This window comes from Fundulus heteroclitus, chromosome 16, assembly GCF_011125445.2.
Source record: "Fundulus heteroclitus isolate FHET01 chromosome 16, MU-UCD_Fhet_4.1, whole genome shotgun sequence".
Taxonomy (NCBI): domain Eukaryota; kingdom Metazoa; phylum Chordata; class Actinopteri; order Cyprinodontiformes; family Fundulidae; genus Fundulus; species Fundulus heteroclitus.
Window position 1 is genome coordinate 25,320,143 of NC_046376.1, and position 21,352 is coordinate 25,341,494.

Consider the following 21,352-nt stretch of genomic DNA (forward strand, 5'->3'; position numbering starts at 1 on the left):
TATTGCGTTTAAGAAGCAAATTAATTTTGTTTGAGATAACAATTTGATATGGGAATAATGTTTTAATATATATTGCTCAAAGCACTGTTGACATTTGGTTTTCAACTTGGAAAAAGACTGCTCAAAAATTATTTCTCAATCAGCTTCTATGAAACTGTAATAAATCCTACAACCACTAGATGACACTGTTGCTGTGAATTTTAAGTACAGGTTTTAGACAAAATGTCAGGCCTAATTATTTCTATTTTAATCCTATTTCTTTTGAAGCCGTGCTACCAATTGTGCTATTACAAAATAAGTGCAAGAACAAGCATTTGGATTGTACTGTATTGGTAGAATATATATATAAGTAAAAATACAGATAGATATCGGTTCTTTGAAATTGTTCAACCACGAAGCCACTAATACGACTAATATGACTATGACGTTATTTTGCTCAGTGGTCTGAGTTTCAGATTATGACATCGTCTGACATTAAAGAGGTTGTGTAAAGATCTGAGCATCTCAAAAGTTACTAAGCTTTAATGTTCCTTTTTTTCCCCCAAGGTGTTGCTTTACTGTCAGGTGAGCGTCACTGTTAATTCCCTGGAGATCTGTAAGCTTGCATGAGAATACAAAGGGATCAAAGCCACATCTTTAAGGTCGGCCGGAGAAGATGAGAGGACACGGGAAATACTTTAACACTTTATTTTGCTTGGTATGAAGCGCTTCATAGTTGGCCCATTGAAAGGGGACCGGCATGCAAGACTGGCAACAGCACGACGCGACTCCGTCCCAGCAACAGCGTCACAGATGTGTGTCACATGGTTCACAGCCAATCAGGGACATAAACGCTCCACATCACTAAAGCAGCCAATAGTAAACTTTGATGGTCGTGGTGTCATCCATAGATCAACATTACAAAGAGTAGGCCTGCATCGACCGCTGTTGTCTATGGGCGCTGACGAGATTTGGGTCCGCCATCTTGAAGCGGTCATCAGCTCTGCTCAGTCTAATGTGTTTAGCAGGAGCAGTGAACTGTCAGCGTATTCATTCAAGGAAAATTCGCCAAATGTATAACATGTATTTTCAAATTTTTTTGAAACCTTAAATATACAGCTATCATATGTATAAAGATACATTTTTAATGTATTTAAATTTTTTGTTAGTGAAGTGCTATAGTATAATATTCTAATGTAGAAATGATTGATAAAATAAGAAAAGCTAAGATAAGATAGACTTTATTGATCTCACAGTGGGGAATATTGCACAGGTTATTGCACAGGGTATGAAATAGTAATTGCACATTAGTTATTGCACACGTTATTGCAGTTATAGTGCAGCATTGTAAAGTCTGAAACCAGCCAATTCAAACCAGCTATTCAAACATTTTATACGCACAGACAAGCACACATTAACAATTACAAATTAGCTACTAGAACTGTCACTAATGCTGCATTGTGTCACGTTTTACTGGAATAATAAGCTATCTTTTCAGGAAGTCATTTTTGTCTTCAGCATGAGCCTCCATCCTTTTATGTTAATAATACAAAATTATAAATAAACAAGATGTGTTAGAAAACAGTGTTTGGTGACTGACTGCTATCCGTTAGATTAAAAGTGAACAAGATTTTCTAGGCAATTAAAAAACAACACAAAACAAGACCAAGTCAACTTTTTTTAATTGTATTAGTTATTTTTAAGTAAATGATTAAAAAGAAAGTATCAACGTTACATGATTGGGCATCGTTTTACTAACAAGTTGATGAGAAATCCTGAGAAGACTGTGGAATCCGCCTCTGGTATCCTTGTGCTGTTCTCAGGACGACCGCCCCAAGATGGCGGCCGTACTTTATGCGCCGCGACAGTCTTTTTTTTTTTTTTTTTACAATAATAGATTTACATTTTTATTACGTACATGAAAAATGTAATTGTCAAACATTTATGCAGGGTCTACTCTTTATATATGTCTATGACGTACCTAGATAGACACACCGGCATAAATCAAACAAAAGGTGGAAACTCCATGGAAGAATGTACACAGACCAACTGCACATGTGCATATGGAAGCGAAACATTTTATTTAGTTTTTATAAAATGTACATTTGTTGTTTTGTTTCTTTGTAAACACATATAACGTCGGTTGGTATCTATTATGATTTAACTGCATGGCCTGTGTGTTGAAAGTTGGAACAGACAAAGCTGAATATAAAGCTATGTCTCCATCTTGTGGACAACTTGTTCACTACAAATGGATAGACAGAATAGCCCACTGTAGTTTCATTACGTTTACTTATCTTAAATGCATTTAAATGTATTGAACATCATATACACTACAAAAACACAACAAACGATTGATTTACTATGAACTAGAATAAAACAACTTGGCAAAATTGGCGAAAGGAAATAATAAAAACTGATCATCAAAACACACATTCTAAAACAAACAGGGAAAAAAATCTAAAAAAATATGTCTTCATCCAGTTAAAAGCAATATGTCCTCTGTCACTATTTGGTCTGAAAGGAGAAGAAAATAAAATCTGTCAATGTGTTATACTTTCTGAGAAAGCGATTAACGTTTCAATTTACAACTCCACACGTCAGAGCGGCTCCAACATTAGTGCAGTTGCTGCTGAATCTTACCTTAACGATGAGGACAACAAGACAAAATATGATGGTGAAGAGGAAAAAGCACAGGAACGTTAACGCCATAGACCAGGTTTCCTTGAGTGCATCTTGGCTCACATCAGTGTCCTTGATAGTATCAAAGAAGTTACAGTGGTCCAGTGTGTCTGTAAAAGCATAATTTTATTAGTTAAAACCTTATATTAACATTAGCAAGAGATCACTAACTCTAATTCTCAATATGAATAAATAAATAAATTTAGCTACCTGGTTTGGACATATTCACTGTCAGGGTGGTCCCTTCATGCGTCACCTGGCAGGTTAAAACAATGCCTGGTAAAGAATCAATTGGGGCCAGGCGAAGGCGGCTTTGAATGCTGAATTTCCCATCCTGGCCAAGGTAGGGCTCAGTTATGTTGTAGTCCAAAAGCTGTGGGGTTTCACTGCGGAACCAAGTGATATTGATGGATGGTGGGCTGAAGCCTGAGACCAGGCATACTAGTTTGTCCTCTTCCTCGAATAAGATTGCTGAAGGTTTGCTGTAGGTCACAGAGGCTGCGGGGGAAAGACATTGCTTGTTTAGAATAAACCGTGGAAGAAAATATGTTTCTGAAAACTGACTGCAAGCTTACCAAACATGTCGCTTATGCTGGCCACAACTGGAGTCTCAGACGATTCATGGACGACAACACAAGAGTAGGTCGACTTATTGTCCTCAGCCCTAGTTACATTTAGTCTGCTCCTCATTGAAAAATAGCTTGTTCCTGGTTCTTTCCATGAAGGACTGTTAATATAGTGAGAAGCTGGGAGTTGTCGGCCATTCTTTTCCCAGTGAACAATGATGTCAGATGGAAGAAAACCTGAGACTAAGCAGGTAAGCGTGACGCTCTCTGACCTATACAGCTCAGTAAAAGTTGGTTCCACTATCCTCAGAACTGGTTTGTACAGAGCTGGAAATACACACAAAAAAGAAGGATACATGTTACGTGACAGCAAGAACAACCATAGTAAGCAATCATTAAAGTGCTTACAATACCTGTATTTTTGCTGATATGGGCATTATAAATTTTGTTGGCGCACAGATGTTTTGCCTCACAAGACACTTGTTTATTTGAGTACCAGTCCTCCGCTGACACACTGAGGAAGGTGTGTAAAGTTTCCGATCCGTTTCTGCAACTCACAGGTTTTTCCGTACGGATGTGACCTGGGGAAGACTGCTGACCACCTAATTTCCAGGTTATGGAGAAATCACTCAGACTAGTGCCAACCAAAAGACATGTAACAGTCACAGATCCCCTCTTTTGAAGCTGCTCTAGTTTAGGTCTCTGAATATAGACGGCGACCTCATAAGAAGATGTTGGGGTGACTGAAAAAAAACAAAAAAACAAAAAGAATCATGAAGCAGATGAGTAAGGAAGAACGTAACAATGAAATGTTAATTTAAAGAATATATGACCTAATGATCCACATTTAAACCTACAAATCGGCACAGGTATCTTTTGCTTGCATTTTACCTGAGCAGACACTGATTTCCTTTTTGACCTTTTTATTTAGAGAACTGTCGGACACTTCGCATGCAAATACCATTCCTCTTGCCCACTCTGTCTGATCAACATGCAGCCGACTCGTTACAGCAACGTCTCCATTTTTGTTCATGCTGTCCTCAGTTGGTGAGTTCATCTGCTCTGACTGATTAAACCATTTGATTTGTGGCTTGAAGCCCCGACCGGAACACACAAGCGTTTGTTGCCCCAATCTTTCAGTGGGAGCCAGATAAAGTTCAACAGAGGGTTCCACTAAAATGTTTTGAGAAAAGTTCAGAAATGTAAGCAGAGTAAAAAAAAAAAAAATTGTCAATCATCCTGTTATCCAAGAAAACACAAAAACCTCTCACCAAAAATATTGCTGATGGAATTTGAGGTGACAACACTGCTGGAGAAGCCTTGCTTCACTGCGCAGGTTAAACTTGTATCAGTTTTCCAGAGCTCTCTGGGAACAGAGAAGGTCCTACTGACTGAATGAGGGCCAGGGCCTTCAGGAAGATCAACATAATCTCTGTCCGAAATATCCTTTCCATTGGCCTGAAATGTAACATAGAGGTCCTGCGAGGACAGCTTAGAGATGTCACATTGGAAGGTGGCACTATCTCCCTTTAGCAGGTCTGGAAAAGGTCTCCTGATTTCCACCTGTGGGGGTGTAACTAAAGGCCCTGGTTCATAAAAGTAAAAGGCAGAAAACATTAATTCCTACTTCAGTTTCTTTGCCATTCTATGAAGTGAAATAATTAACTTGCAGAGTTCCTTCACCTGATACAGTTACTGTCTTTTCAGCAGATGAAAAACACAGATGTTCTGCTCTGCATGTTACAGTTTTCAGTTGCTGCCACTGAGACGCAGAAACTGTCACCCCACTGGCTATATGAGTTTTGTTTGGAACGTGCTTCATTGTGTCACTCTGGGGACTGAGTCCATCCAACAGCCAGGTGACTTTGGCATCAAAAGCAGTGTGAACCAAACATGTAGCTTTCACTACAGATTCCGTCATCACAGTCTTAAAGCTTGGAATCGCCATTTCAAAGGTAGGAGGGGTGCTTGAAAAAACTGAGAGGGTAAAGCACAAGTAAAAACTCATGACTAAGAACAACCCTTCACAGTAAATATTCACAAAGTCATGCATTAAGCATAGGACCAACAGTATTACCCCGATATTGTTAAAGAATGCAAAAACAAACCATCCACTGATCACGATGGAATAGATATAAAAAATTATACAAAAAGTAATAGAGGGGATCGCCAAACCACTAACGAAAATCTGCAATTTATCATTTTTAACTGGTAAATTTCCAACAAAAATGAAAATAGCAAAAGTCATTCCGTTATATAAAACTGGAAAAAAAAAAACACCACTTCCCAAATTACAGGCCTGCCTCTCTACTGTCACAATTTTCAAACATTTTAGAAAAATTATTCAACAACAGATTGGAGAAATTTATTGATAAAAATAAACTATTCACTGATATGGATTTAGAAAAAATAGATCAACCTCACTAGCACTAACAGAACTCATTGAAGAAATCACAAACTCCACAGATAAAAAGAAATATGCAGTTGGGGTTTTCATTGATCTAAAAAAAGCATTTGATACAATAAATCACAAAATATTAATCAGTAAACTGGAATGAATCGGGATCAGGGGGGTAGCTCTAAATTGGATAAGTAGTTATCTGAGAGACAGACAACAATTTGTGAAGATGGGAGATTATTTGTCTGAATGTCTGGGCATTGTTTGTGGTGTCCCCCAGGGGTCAGTGTTGGGACCAAAGTTATTTTTATTATATATCAATGATATTTGTAAGGTATATTGTATTGAATTTTGTATTATTTGCAGATGATACCAACATATTTTGATCAGGGGACAGCTTACAGCTACTCTTGGAATCAATCACTTCAGAATTCAAGAAAATAAAACAATGGTTTGACATAAACAGGTTATCAATAAATTTGAGTAAAACTGCATTCATGGTATTCGGAAACTGTAAGTCAAAGCATCAAGCACAGATACAGATAGAGGGGGTTAACATAGAAAAAGTATATGAAAATAAATTTCTTGGAGTGATCATAGATGACAAGATTTGCTGGAGGCCTCACATAAAATACATCAAAACCAAACTGTCCAGAAGTATTTCAGTCCTAGCAAGAGCTAAGCACATTCTGGATCTCAAATCACTTCACATCCTATACTGCTCATTGCTGTTACCTTATTTGATTTACTGTGTAGAGGTTTGGGGAAACACATAACAACACTCACTAAAGGCACTAGTCATAATGGAAAAAATAGCAATAAGAATCATTCACAACGTAGGATTTCGGGATCATACAAACTCATTATTTCTAAAATCTAAATTACTAAAATATCATGATTTCATTGAATACCAAATTGTAGTATTCATGTTCAAAGTAAGACATAGCCTGTTGCCTGGGAATATACAAAAGATGTTCTCTGAAAGGGAGGGAGGGTACGATTTAAGGGGAAGGGGAAATTTTAAGACTAATAGATGTAGAACTACAAGGAAAATATTATGTTTATCAATTTGCGGAGTTAAATTGTGGAACAAACTAAATGAGAACCTAAAGCAATGCCCAAACATATTCCTTTTCAAAAAAATTTACAAAGAAATTATTTTCAGAAGATATAGATAAGCATGGTAGAAAGTTTTGTTTGTGTTTTTGTTTTGTTATTTGTATATATTATATGTATGAGGGTATATGTGTATATATAATGTATGTATGTATGTATATGTGTAGGTAGGTGTATAGATATATATATATATATATATATATATATATATATATATATATATATATATATATATATATATATATATATATATATATATATATATATATATACATATATAGTTTTATTTGTATATACTTTCTCCTGCATGTTTGAAATAAAGATATCAATTCAATGCAATTCAGTTGCAAACAACACTAGCTAACAGTTTGCCATCCCTTTTGATCAGATGGGACGTGACACTTTGGTCTATTTATCGAACTACATATATCTTGACAACAAAGATTGACGACTGCAGTCGGTTCTGAGGAAAATATCTGTATTCTTCAATGTTATCTATATTTTACTTGTATATCCCCATTAGATGCAATTGTAATGGTCAGTAAATCTCTCAAACAAAGCAAGCAGCTGTAAATGAGCAACTAAACTCCAGACCAAATCTGCACCGTACTTGACTTCTGTATTCCAGCTACCTATTTCAGATATAATTACATTTTACATTGAAATAAGTAAGAATGTCCCATGGGTTCACTAGTTCTATGTAGGGTGGTGAAAATAAACACAGAGGAGGATCTTCTCCTTGCAGTAAGGGGTCCTAAATAGGCCTTATGCATAGGATAATAATTTTGACCCTCGCAAGAGCAATAGATAAACACAAGAAGCACAAACCTATTAAGGTAGCACTTAAACACAAAAAAAGGATATGCTCACTAGGCAAAAAACAAAAAATTAAAATAAATAATTTATCATTAAGACATAACTATAGAAAAACATGTGTGCTACACTCAATTATAAGATTTTTGCTTGTAAGTACTTCTCTGGTTTACCTGAGCAGATGCTGATTTCCTCCACGACAACGTTATTCATAGACTTGTCAGAGACTTCACATCTGAAGACCTTTCCTGATTTCCACTCTGTTTCAGAAACTGTCAGTTGACTTGTCACTGCCACACGTCCTTTTGTATCAGTGCTGATCTCATAACTTGATGTAGATATTCCGTCTAACCATTTAATATGTGGGTTGAAGCCCAGTCCAGAACACAGGAGCGTTTTTTGACCTTGTGCTTTGCTGGAGGCCAAATAGAGTTCCACAGAGGGGTTCACTAAAATGATGTTGACACAAAACACAAATTATTAATGTCTATAGAAACATGTAAACATGTAGATCAATAAAAAAAAACTCTCACTAGCAAACACTGAATTTTCCAGAAAGCTAGGAAAACTCTCACCAAAAATATTGCTGGTTGAATTTGAGGTGATATAACCCCTGGAGAAGCCTTGCTTCACTGCACAGGTTAAACGTGTATCAGTTTTCCAGAGCTCTCTGGGAACATAGAAGATCCTACTGACTGAATGAGGGCCAGGGCCTTCAGGAAGATTAATGTATTGTTTTTCCAAAATATCCTGTCCATTGGCATTAAGCGTAACGTAGAGGTCCCGTGAGGACAGCTGTGAGATGTCACATTGGAAGGCTGCACTTTCTTCCTTCTGCAGGCCTTGAAAAAATCTCTTGATTTCCACATGTGGAAGTGTAACTGAAGGCCCTGGGTCGTAACAGCAAAAAGCAAAAGAAAATATTTAAGTACGCATACAGTGTCACAAAAGAATGGACACCCGCTTATGTTTGGGTGCATTGATCTTAATCATTTATTAAAAGCAGAACAAAACATTACACATCCAACCATTACAGCACATTTTAGAGATTATGGAACGTTTTAAATCTTTGGTGACAGTTCTTTAGCATTTCTATTGTCTTATCCTCATACCTGAAAAGTGCACGGTCTTTACATTCGAGAAGCAGGGATGTTCAACTTTACACTGAAGACTTGTCATCTTTTCCCAGGTAGTTGAAGGAACCGTCAGTTTAGTGATTGTAAAAGTTGTGTTCTTATCCAAGATTGGTGTTGTTTGTGGGGGAACTCCATCCATTAACCAGGTCAGGTTGGCATTCAGCGCATTGCGGATGAAACATGTGGCTTCCACAGAAGCCTTGTCACTCACTGTCTTATAGGCTGGTATCTCCATATGAATGAGAGGAGGGTTTTTTCCAAGGACTGCGCAAAAAAAAAGAAGAAAAAGAAACAAAAACCATGTACACTACAATTCATTCCATCGGTTTTTATATAACCTAATTTACCATTTGGTAATGCACGTATAGACTTACTCTGACAAATGTCTATTGTTTTTGCAAATACACTGCTATTGTGAACAGACGTGCAGGTAAACGTTGATCCTGCCTCCCAGTCAACGGTTCTGGGTGTGATCTCAGTGAATCGACTGTAGGCTTTCTTGACCTGATCCACAAGAGTTTTCTCATTTGGAGTGATGTCTTTGAGAATCTGGCCATTCTTGTGCCACTCCACGGACAATTTATTAGGAAAGTAGCCACTCAAAGCACAGATTAGTCTGACTTGCGAGTTCCCAAATTCACCTTCCCAAACAGGGTACAATGTGATGTTTGGGGAGACAACCCGAACATCTGTGGAAGAGAGGAGATCACATGCCTTAAATGCAGCATTATGGGTTTTATCATTTTTTCTTTAGAATATGAAATGTGGTTAAGTTAATCCATACATACCTGAAAATTGAGGTCTTTAACTAACAAGCAACTTTGAATTATAGGTGCAGTTTGCTTTTTGTATGCTAGGTGGCAAAGTTTTACATTCTACATTGTGCAAAAATGCAAAAAAATTGAGTTTAAAGTCTGTTGCACAGATGTTGAGCTTGACAGAGCAGAGCGACCAGAGCATGCAACGAGCGGAAGGTTTGAGTAACACCCAGGTTCAAAATGGGGACCGAAAAACAGAAGTGAAACCGAGCAGAGAGCAACAGAGCAGCACAGACAGCAGGTGTGAGGAGCCGTTATACCAGTTAGAGAAACAGAGAGTAAATTTAAATGTCTCAGGTTGGTTTACATAAGATATCACACAGACAACATCTCATGACTTTGCCAAAGGTTTTAGTTCACAAGTCCAGTAATAACAAACTGAAAAGAGTAGCCAACTGTGAAATGTGCCAATTTACATACAGAGCTGAACTTGGATCATTGATTCCAGGTGCTGGTGGTGTGACGGTAATAAAAAACGTCAGACATAAAATACAAAATTGAGAACAGATTGAAAATATTGCAAAGAAAAAAGATACAAGAGAGCACAACAGTCATGTTGTTTTAAAATGCATTGCTCAAAAGTTATATGAGGCCTTTAGATGTAGAATGATCAAGACATAACATTTGCAATTACTTACATGATATAAAAAGTATAAGGAAAGTTCTGAAAATATATAGATTTTTTTTTTAATTAAATGTCCTTTTTATATTCTTCTTGTTTCATTTGACCTGAAAAAACAAAACAAAACAAAAGTAAACATGCATGAAAAACAGTATTAAACCACTGAATCACTGAGTTACAGATATCAATTCAAAATTGTCTGCTGAGGTTTTTTTTTAATGTTTTTATAAACTCTCCACCAACAGCAATTAAAATGTAACTCTTAATGCAAAAATGGTATTTATGTTTTGAAAAAAATAAAAAAATAGGTCAATAGGGATTTCAGATGCATTTTTACGCAGTCAAGATTACAATATTCAAGTTCCCTTATTTCTGAAAATAAAACTACATTTCACATTTTTAATATAACAGTGTGATAATCCGTGAAAGTTCATTATTATGTGATTTTAGCTTAAAGTATTTGGATGCATTTAACTGCTATTCTATAAATATCTATGCTATCCTTACCAAAAAACAGCAATGGTTGATATTTATTTGTTTTTTTAAGATAAATGTTGTTATAATATTGTAGTGAAAATACTATATTGTGGTATATTTGGAGATTATTTTTGTTTTATTTATTGTTTTTAGAAAGTTAAAATAACATGATCATCAATACAATTTTGCCAGATTCCTTTCTCTCCAGATTCAGAGTTTGAGCCTCTCTTGTCTCTGATGTTGTTTGATAAAAAACTTGTTTTTAGTCATCTAAGATAAACCTTAGATAAACAGATTTAACAACAAATAAGTTTTCTCTTTTATAATTTTAGTTCAGTAATCTGATTAGTTCCAGAAACATAAAACTCATACCACTAAAGTGTGGTATGAAATAAATATAAAGTTCTTTATTTGATTATTTGCTGTGCTAAAAAGTTATTTATTAGATTAATTGCTGAAATATATGCATGCCAACAGGAAACTGTACATAGCGCAGATATTGTGCATAACTGCAATGAAAAGGGATTGAAATGTTTAATTCTGGAGGATTTATGGACAAATTATTGAATGTTTCAATGGAGAAAAACATTCTACGTCAAGGTTGAGCAATTGTCTGGAAATTTCTATATTGACTTTTTTCACCAGTTTAGACATCATATTTTAGAAACTCTGGTTTCTGGAGAAATTGTTGCTCTGAGAAAGCCAAACATGTTCTACAATAATAATAATAATAATAATAATAATAATAATAATAATAATAATAATAATAATAATAATAATAATAATAATAATAAGAATAACAATAATAAGAATAATAATAATAATAATAATAATAATTATTATTATTATTATTGGAGATAGGCACCAGCACCCCCCCCCCCCGCGACCCCATGAGGGATAAAGCGGTTTAGAAAATGGATGGATGGATGGATTATTATTATTATTATTATTATTATTATTATTATTATTATTATTATTATTATTATTATTATTATTATTATTATTTTACTCCTAAAGCACTTTGCAATTGGGCACAATTAAAAAAATGCATCACAGTTCCAGTATATTCTTTGTTTTGATCAAACCTAAGCCAAACCAACTTTTTCTTATGCCACATTGCTAATACAATTAAAATCAAAAGTACAATTTGAATGGACACCTATTGCATTTGGCGAATAACAACAAAAAAATAGGATAAAAAAAGCCACTTTGATAAAAGGCTTTGTTTCTTTAAGATACCTGGTGTTATTATAATGCAGTGAAAATACTATATTGTGGTATATTTGGAGATTATTTTTGTTTTATTTATTGTTTTTAGAAAGTTAGAGTAACATGATCAACAATACAATTTTTCCAGATTCCTTTCTCTCCACATTCAGAGTTTGAGCCTCTCTTGTGTCTGATGTTGTTTGATAAAAAAACTTGTTTTTAGTCATCTAAGATAAACCTTAGATTAACAGATTTAATAACGAACAACTGTTCTCTGATTAGTTCCAGAAACTTAAAACTCATACCACTAAAGTGTTATAAAGAGGCTTTATTCGATTATTTGCTGTGCTAAAAAGGTATTTATTGGATTAATAGAATCTATGCATGCCTACAGGAAATTAAAACTGTACATAGCGCAGATATTGAACATAACTGCAATGAAAAGGCATTGAAATGTTTAATTCTGTAGGACATATGGACAAATTATTGAATGTTTCAATGGAGAAAAACATTCTACGTCAAGGTTGAGCAATTGTCTGGAAATTTCTATATTGACTTTTTTCACCGGTTTAGACATCATATTTTAGAACCTCTGGTTTCTGGAGAAATTGTTGCTCTGAGAAAGCCAAACATGTTTTACAATAATAATAATAATAATAATAATAATAATAATAATAATAATAATAATTATTATTATTATTATTATTATTATTATTATTATTATTATTACACTTTGCAATTGGGCACAATTAAAAAACTGCATCACAGTTCCAGTAAATTCTTTGTTTTGGTCAAACCTAAGCCAAACCAGCATTTTCTTATGCCAAATTGCTAATACAATTAGAATCAAAAGTACAATTTGAATGGGCATCTGTTCCATTTGGTGAACAACAAAAAAAAAAATTAGGATAAAAAAAGCCACTTTGATAAAAGGCTTTGTTTTTTAAGATACCTGTTGTTATTATAATACAGTGAAAATACTATATTGTGGTATATTTGGAGATTATTTTGGTTTTATTTATTGTTTTTAGAAAGTTAAAGTAACATGATCAACAATACAATTTTTCCAGATTCCTTTCTCTCCACATTGAGAATTTGAGCCTCTCTTGTCTCTGATGTTGTTTGATAAAAAAAAAAAAAAAAAGTTTTTAGTCATCTAAGATAAACCTTAGATTAACAGATTTAACAACAAATAACTTTTCTCCTTTATAAATTTAGTTCAGTAATCTGATTAGTTCCAGAAACTTAAAATTCATACCACTAAAGTGTTATAAAGGGCTTTATTCAATTATTTGCTGTGCAAATAGGATAAAAAAAGCCACTTTGATAAAAGGCTGAAAAATAACCTCCAACCAATGGTATGAATGTTTTGCATAATTATTGGCATGAAGGCAATTCTCATGACACTAGAAGAGAGAAAAACAAGGACTTATAAAGGAGATAAAGATTGCGCATTGTGACAAAATGCATTATTTTACAGTGTGTGTTTTCTATGTATATAAATGTATTGAATAATACTATGATTTTAATATCATACTTTGATTCAATATGACGAAAAATTACAGAAGAGATGAAAGGATGATGTTACTTGTTTTAGAATTGGCTGCATCATAGTTTAATCACAGCTATAAAACAATTATTCAAGGATGCCTCTACTTTCTCCTCCAAAGGCTTTGTTTAAATCCCCTGCACTGTTTGTCATTTTGTTAATTTACATTTGGCTTTTAGTTTGTATCCCAGTAATTTGAAATTTGCCCCAGCACTGACTTTACACGTTACCTTAAATGCAGTGGTTCCAATGGAGAACACCAGAGTGAGTAGGAAGAGAAGGATGAAGGTGATAGCTGTGTTAGTCATGTCATCTTCCTCTTCTACCACGGCTCCACTTGCATGTTCGATCATTTCAAACAGGAATACTGGTCGTGCTGCACAGTTAGAAATCATTCTTCAGTCTTTCAGTATTTTCAGTATTGTGAAAAAATAGCACATATTTGCCTTTTTAGAGTTTATCAATGAAGTTAATATATAGACTTGCAAATATTAGTATTTTGAAATTATTTGTACCAGCTTTTACTACTTTCTCAAAGGTGAACTTGCTTCTTTTGTCTTTGAGTTTTTGATTAGTGTTACAGTAATTAAATTACTATTATCATGATTCTGACTTGCTTGTGAAAGACGCTGTCGTCAGAGTTAAGTTGTCATCCCACTTTCTTGGGGTGCAAGACCCAGTAGATGAAACACAGGCAGACAAGGACATGTCACAAAAAACACAGTCAGCTCTAGTCGTGCCAATAAACGTGCCAATGAAATCTAATTCAAGCGTTTTATGAACTGACCTTATTAAGGTTCTAGTCAGTAGTGTAAGACTTTAAAAGCTCGATATGCTATTATTGCACGATTGTTTATAATTTAAACATACTGAACTAAAACCTTCAAATCTCATTTGTGTTGCATAAGCACAAAATCCTGACATGACATAAACATTTAGTTCAAGACAAGTCAAGTACACACAAAGTGCTAGCGACAGACATCAACACTGTTGGTGAATTATTTTTTTTTATTTTGTTTTTAAATTTGCACTAAAAACACACAAACACAATTTAAAATCACATGCAACAAACATAAAAAAACAAAAACTAAACCTCAAATAAACCATAAGACGCACAGACACAAAGTCACATCTACTAGGCCTTGCACGTTTCAGGGACGTTCATGTTGAGGTTGACCACGTTGGTTTTTTCAAAGGTTCTGTATCCAATAGATCTGACAATGGATCTGGTTGAGTTTGCCAGTGCTGGATGATAAACGGCGCAGCTATACACCATGTCAGTCTGCTCCCACTGATCTCGTGTGAGAATCAGCTGACTGTAAACATAGAAGGATCCATTGTTTTCCACCGGTTTTGTGGTACTGAACAGATATTTTGCATCTGCGTCTTCATCATCGACAAGCCAAGCCACATAAACCTCCTCGGGAGAGAAGTCTTTCACATAGCAAGTCAGGATCACTGCATCTTCTCTAGTTTGTTCTACGGGAGGCAACATAAACACTGATGGACGCTTCAAACTCTTTCCTGCAGGCATGAGAGAAGAATTAGTATTTAGGTCAGAGATGAAATTTACAGTGTAACCTGAAGGAAACATAAATGTTCCTGAGAAGATGGCTCCAAAAATGTGTTTGCTGTCATAACAAACAGAAATAAAGATAGGCAGAAGATCAATATTGAAAAATGTTCTTACTCAGATTTCCATAGTAGTCTTTTCTGTATTGCTCGATACTCTCGCTGTTTTCAATGACACAGGTGCGCTTAACTCCTTGGATCCATTCATCAAAGGTGATATCAACCGTAACTTCCTGTACTGCTGATCTTTTGACACCCAGTGGTTCAACTACCAGGTCCTTTCCGTTCTCGTCCTCCCAGCTAAGCTTTTCAAGTGTTCCCCTAATGACGGTGACTTGACATGTTACAGTTCCCTTTTTGTTGACAAGGAGGTCCTTGCTTTCGGGGGCTATGATGCTTATCTCCACATCTGGTGTTTCGCAATTGGCAGCTAAAAGATAAAAAGAAGTTAATCAAACTGGTTCTAAAAAAAACAAAAAAAAACCAAAAAAAAAAAAAAAACATTGTACTCACCACGACACTCCTTATAGGATGTAGTTGAATTCCGCTGGACATCAGTGTTACGTTCTCCTCTTCCCGTAAATACACACGTAAGCGCTGAACCTTCACCTAATTGACTGATCGGCAGTGTGAGCAGACTTGAAGCACTGTACAAAACGGTTCCATTCGCGTCCTTCCTTCCCTGAGACAAGGTGTTGACCACTGCTGTTGTGTCGGTGATGTTTTGATCTTCTTTCATCCATGTGAAACTATACGTATTTGGTGAAAAATCTTTGGCAAAGCAGGAGAAGTAAGCCTCTCCTTGTCCCACGTCAGCGGAGGAACACACTTTAAGAGTCGGAAGCTCATAAACCACGTCTGAAAGACAAACAGATACACATATATGTTTGCGGAAGCAAGGCAAAAAAATCTATATATATGCAGAAGCCCTGGGGAAACAACGTGCTGCTTGATTCATGTAGTCAGGTCTTACGAATCTTTAACGAGTTTCTACAACATAAACAAACTAATGTATGGAAAACATTTTATTTTTATTTTTAAAGAGTAGGAAGTTGTTCTATGTCGTCTGACAAGGAGACACAACTATTTAAAATTGGCATTAATGAATACCAAAGAGCTAACACTAACTTCTGCATATACATTGACTGGCAAGCACAGACCAATATGGATATGAATAAGGTTATTAATCGACAGACAGAAAAAAACAGGCACAGGCAGATGCTTGGAAACAGATGGGATTGTTCAGGCATCAAAAAAGCAGAAGATGCAAATATTGTTTATGAGAGGAAGAGAAGAGGGATTAGTCAAGAGGAAAAACCAATTAAGTCAGATGCTGGAAATACTATTGAGTTTACCCTCTTGTTCCACCTGGTTAAGCCTGCTATATAAATTAGCAAATGTCCAAAAAACTAATTACAAATTAGTTTTTGGACATTTGCTGACACTTACATACTCATAAGAACTAGGAGTAGGATAATGGAGGCCTTTTTAACTGTTCTTTCAATGAACAGTATAAAATCAAACATATTCTTAAAAACTAGTGTATTTCAAATTCGTTAAATTACATAATTATTGATGATACCTCACTTACAGGGCGAGTTAAGCAGTTTGTTAGGGAAAATATGTTTTTTCTTGTTTAATATAAGGCATTTGCCATTTTTTCCCCTGAAATGTGGCCTTCAAGACAACCAAATGCAATTAAAAGAAAATTACTAAACAGTAAAGATTTATCACTTTGTGTTTTTCTTACTTGGTTTCGCCATTGAAGCATGTTGTTGTCCTGCAGCGTGATTTGCAACACATTTGAAAGGTTTTCTTGCTTCCCAGTCCTGTCTGCTGACTTGAATCTGACTGATTCCCATGTATTCACTGCCTTTTTGGATCGGAGGGTACTGGATGAAGTTGTCCAAAGAAGTACTGCCTTGTTGCCATGAAAAAGTGATGGATGGGGGGTTGAAACCGGTGGCGAGGCAGCCGAGGGTGACCATGTCGCCGCTCCCAGAACCACATTGAGCCAGAGGAAATACAGTCGGAGCATTCTGGGTGGCTGAAAAAGGACAAACAGGAGCACATTTAAAACAGCAATATAAAAATGGAATGTAACATTTTTTCTCAAGACTTAAGAGAGAGAAAGGTCTCCAATGTGTCAAAGCTGTGAAATCCTGCTTTTATTACCTTTAGCTATTTATAGTTAATTCCTTTTAAATAAGATATTAGAGCAGAAACAACAACCAACTTTGCTAATGACATATTCATACCATTTTTTAACTATTCTTAACAGATATTGCTGAAATTCAAAAGTAATAATTTTGTAAATGATGCAATACTTTGCAATAATTTTTTCCCCCCACAAGTAAAAAGCAACATTGTAGGACATTCAATCAATTCAAATCAATTCATTCAATGTTCAATCTATTTTGTGTTATAGAGCAAACTATTTAACATTTCATTTACCTCATCATTTTGTCAAAATCTATATGAACCACCAAAAACACATTTACCACTGACATTAATTTTAAGGACATGAAAAGCAAACAACCAAATAAAAATAACCAAACATGACCCTACCCTTAAAATGATCCATATTCTACATAATAAACTAATTCTTTATAGCTCTTTACCCAAAACTCAACTAGGAACCAGTCCCATTTGAAAAATAGTGCATTGAAATACACAATTTTTTAAATACACCAAATCTCAAGTCGATATTATTCAACACTTTTACAATTTGATTTTAGGTTACTGACTTAGTACAGTATATACCGTCCAAAAATATATCACTTTAAGTATCATAACACATTTTTGTAATTGAAAATGTGTTTTTTGTTAATAATTTTTTGTAGTTGAAATTTTTAAATAAAATGTAATCATTTGAAAATGTAATTTTCAATACTTCAATTTATTTAAATAAATATGTGCCTGGAATAATTTTAAAATGTAAACCTGTTCAAACTCTAAGCTAATTTACAAATCGCAAGATTATATAGTTCTGCAATTTTCTTTTGATAATTAGAAAAAAAAGAACTTCATACCTGAAGTGACGGTGACCATTGTTCCTTTTCCCCAATAGTCAAAAGCGTGATAGTAACACAGTAAGTGATCAGCTTACTCTTAACATAAAAAGGCTAATTTACCTGATCGACTATGTCAAAGTCTTTAACACTACAGTATTCCTACTATGAAAATATATTTAAACTAATCACATCAGGGCACATATTAACAATATGCAATTCACAAAGTACAATAAATATCCTTCAGCAGTTTACTTGCGACATTATAAACTAAGTTCATCACCCAAACATGGATTAAATCATAAACCATTTTTAAATACAAGTCTGCTCACAGAGTTACATCTCAGCTTCATTTATAACTTGTTTGATTTAATTTTTTTTGGATTTTACGTGTTACCATCTAATAAGAAACAATTAAATTTCATACCTGATGTGACGGTGACCATTGTTCCTTTTCCCCAATAGTCAAAAGCTTCGTAACACAGTGACGAATCTCCTGAACTCTTGTACGTAAAAGATCTACATATTGCTGGTAAATTTTAAATTCTTTAACACCTAAATATTCTTGTTATTATTTGAAATCCTATTAAATCTTAAAGGCAACTGTAGAATTGTCGTTACTGGTTTTATCAACTTCGATTATTTTGAGAACATTGATTACTAAACAAAGAACCGTTCCTTTTGGGCATTTAAAAAAGTTTTTTTCAATTTAAATGTTAGTTTAAAATAATTTTACCATGGTAACAAATGCATGTTTTAACCTAATAAACAAGCCGCAAGATTGTGTCTTAACCGTCTATAATGTTTCTGTTGAACGACAAAACATTTAACTAAAACAACTTTTAATTATAATTATCTTTTCCTTCTCAGAAACAATTTAATTTCGTACCTGAAGTGACGGTGACTGTTGTCCCTTTTCCCCAGTAGTCAAAAGCAGCGTAGCACAGCAATGAATCTAATTAAGTCTCAGTATGAAAAGCCTGATGAACTATTGGTGGTCAGGAAATTCTTCAACATGTAATCATCTTAACTATTTTATTAAATATATTTAAACCTATTTTAAGAGGGATTACTCCAAATTATAACCTTTTAGTCATTATTATGTTTCAGTACTTCCTTTTACAACAAAATACTCTCCAAAAATATGCTTAACTTTTAGTATTCATATAGTAACATTTTATCGTGAGAAACCTTTATAAAAAATTACAAAATACAGAAAAGATTTTTTAGAGATAAGAATCCTACCTGATGTTACTGTTACCGTTGTTCCTTTTCCCCAGTAGTCAAAAGCACCGTAGCACAGTGATGTCTCTAATTAAGTCTCAATATGAAAAGCCTAATGGACTAATGGTGACCATGAAATTCTTTAACATGCAATCATCTTAACTATTTTATTAAATACATTCAAACCTATTTTGAAAGGGATTAATCCTAATTATCTCTTACTGTCATCATTATGTTTGAGTAATTCATTTTTACAATGAAATACTCTCCAAAAATATATTTAACTTTGTGTATTCATACAATATTTTTTTTACAGTAAAACTTTCATAAAAAATAACAAAATACAGTAAAGTTTTTTTTTAGAGGTAAAAATCCTACCTGATGTTACTGTTACCGTTGTTCCTTTTCCCCAGTAGTCAAAAGCCCAGTTGTCACAGTAACAGAGTCGATTCAGACTTCTAACAAAAACCTATTCCACTAATATTTAGATTTTTAATAGCATTTGGTGTAAATCCACCCATTGAGTAATGACTTCACAAGCATTTAATTAATTTTAACCAGCCGAAATAACCTAAATACTGTTGAATGTCTTTAAATGCCTAACCCGATAAAACTATAAATAAACAATTGTTCTCATGTTGTTTCAAAATTTGTTACAAATTAGAAACAAAAGCTTTTCATACCTGAGGTAACGGTGACCATAGTTCCTTTTCCCCAGTAGTCAAAAGCATAGCCATAGTCACAGTAAAACAGACCCTCAACTGTCCAATACTAAAACATGTTTAAGAATTTCCCTTGACACAAAAATCTGGAAATATTTTAAAGTTAAATTTAAACATTAGAGTGACCAAATACGATCGACTTACCTGATGTTACTGTGACCATGGTTCCTTTTCCCCAGTAGTCAAAAGCGTAGTCACAGTAAAACAAACCCTCAACTGTCCCATACTAAAACATGTTCAAGGATTTACCTCGACAAAAAAATCTGAAAATCTTTCCAAATCAAATTTAGACATTAGAGTGATAATATCCAATCGACTTACCTGATGTTACTGTGACCATAGTTCCTTTTCCCCCAGTAGTCAAAGCATCGTCACAGTATGACAACTTATCACATTCAACATACAAAAACAAGCAACAACAGTTTTCTGCTGCCACTGGGATCTGACACCTGTTTACCTAAACAACTTCATAATTACTACTTTAATGAAAAAGTTTGAAAGAAACAAGATGTCATTTAAACTAGTTTTGATGTTGATCTTTGTTTCTTTTCCTCAATCAAAAGGGTGCCTTAGTTAAGTACGTTCAACATAGAAAATAAAACATCTAAGATGCTGTGAATGTCTTCTGGCTAAAACAAAGAAATTGAAACGTAATTAATTTGACGCAAGTATGCGAAAAACAAGCTTTGTATTTTACCTGATGTGACGGTGACAGTGGTTCCTTTTCCCCAGTAGTCAAAGTAGTTGTCACAGTGACAAATCACAATGGCACTTAAGTGCAAAAATATCTTGTCGTCTAAAAATTTAGATTTCTTCACAAGCACCTACCTGTTTTACACAGTTTTTTTTGTGTGACTAAGATACACCGGTTTTCATAGTGATGAAAACCATGAACCATAAAATACAACTAAATGAAAAAATTCATAATAAATCCTGTCATCTTAAAATATATTTGATTAAAACTTACCAGAAGTAACTGTGACTTGTGTTTCCTTTCCCCCAGTAGTCGAAGTAGCCGTCACAGTGATATACTGGAGCCTGTTTCTAATACAAATACTGAATATGTGTCAATCAAGATAAGATTATATATTTATGGGTATTTCACTCTGTACTATTTACCAATATCTCCCTGGAGACATGTATTTCCTGTGGTCTGAGTTATATACAATTATGCCAGTTTTTCAACAGCTGTTGCTCACTTCCTCTTTGCCTGATCTTATTGCCAACTTTAATTTGCACAGTCTAGAGTTTGCTCAGCCGGGGAAACCCGAAACACATGATGAACTTAATATTAAGAGTTATTTGTTGTTTAAAAGACAACTTTTCACTTGCTGAAGTTAGAAATGTCTCCCTTCATTGGAGTGATACAGCAAGTAGTGCCACAGAAGCAGAAACAAATTAAATACACTTTTATTTTTTTAATGAACAAACATCTGAAAAGTATGTCAACATGTACTC

At 34.5% G+C, this 21,352-nt stretch overlaps 1 protein-coding gene across 1 annotated transcript; it reads right to left on the bottom strand.

Moving 5' to 3' along the window:
* Positions 1-1,891: 1,891 nt before the first annotated feature.
* Positions 1,892-19,911, bottom strand: LOC118556553 (the record flags this gene model as incomplete). Its single annotated transcript, XM_036148041.1, is given in 18 exon segments — positions 1,892-2,496; positions 2,623-2,771; positions 2,872-3,159; positions 3,237-3,554; positions 3,641-3,970; positions 4,119-4,400; positions 4,499-4,813; positions 4,911-5,204; positions 7,728-8,003; positions 8,130-8,444; positions 8,667-8,954; positions 9,065-9,438; positions 13,163-13,222; positions 14,502-14,889; positions 15,056-15,367; positions 15,451-15,795; positions 16,688-16,984; positions 19,856-19,911. Coding segments are annotated over 18 exon segments (4,696 nt in total), but the record flags the coding sequence as incomplete, so codon positions are not given.
* Between the last annotated feature and the right edge of the window lie 1,441 nt (positions 19,912-21,352).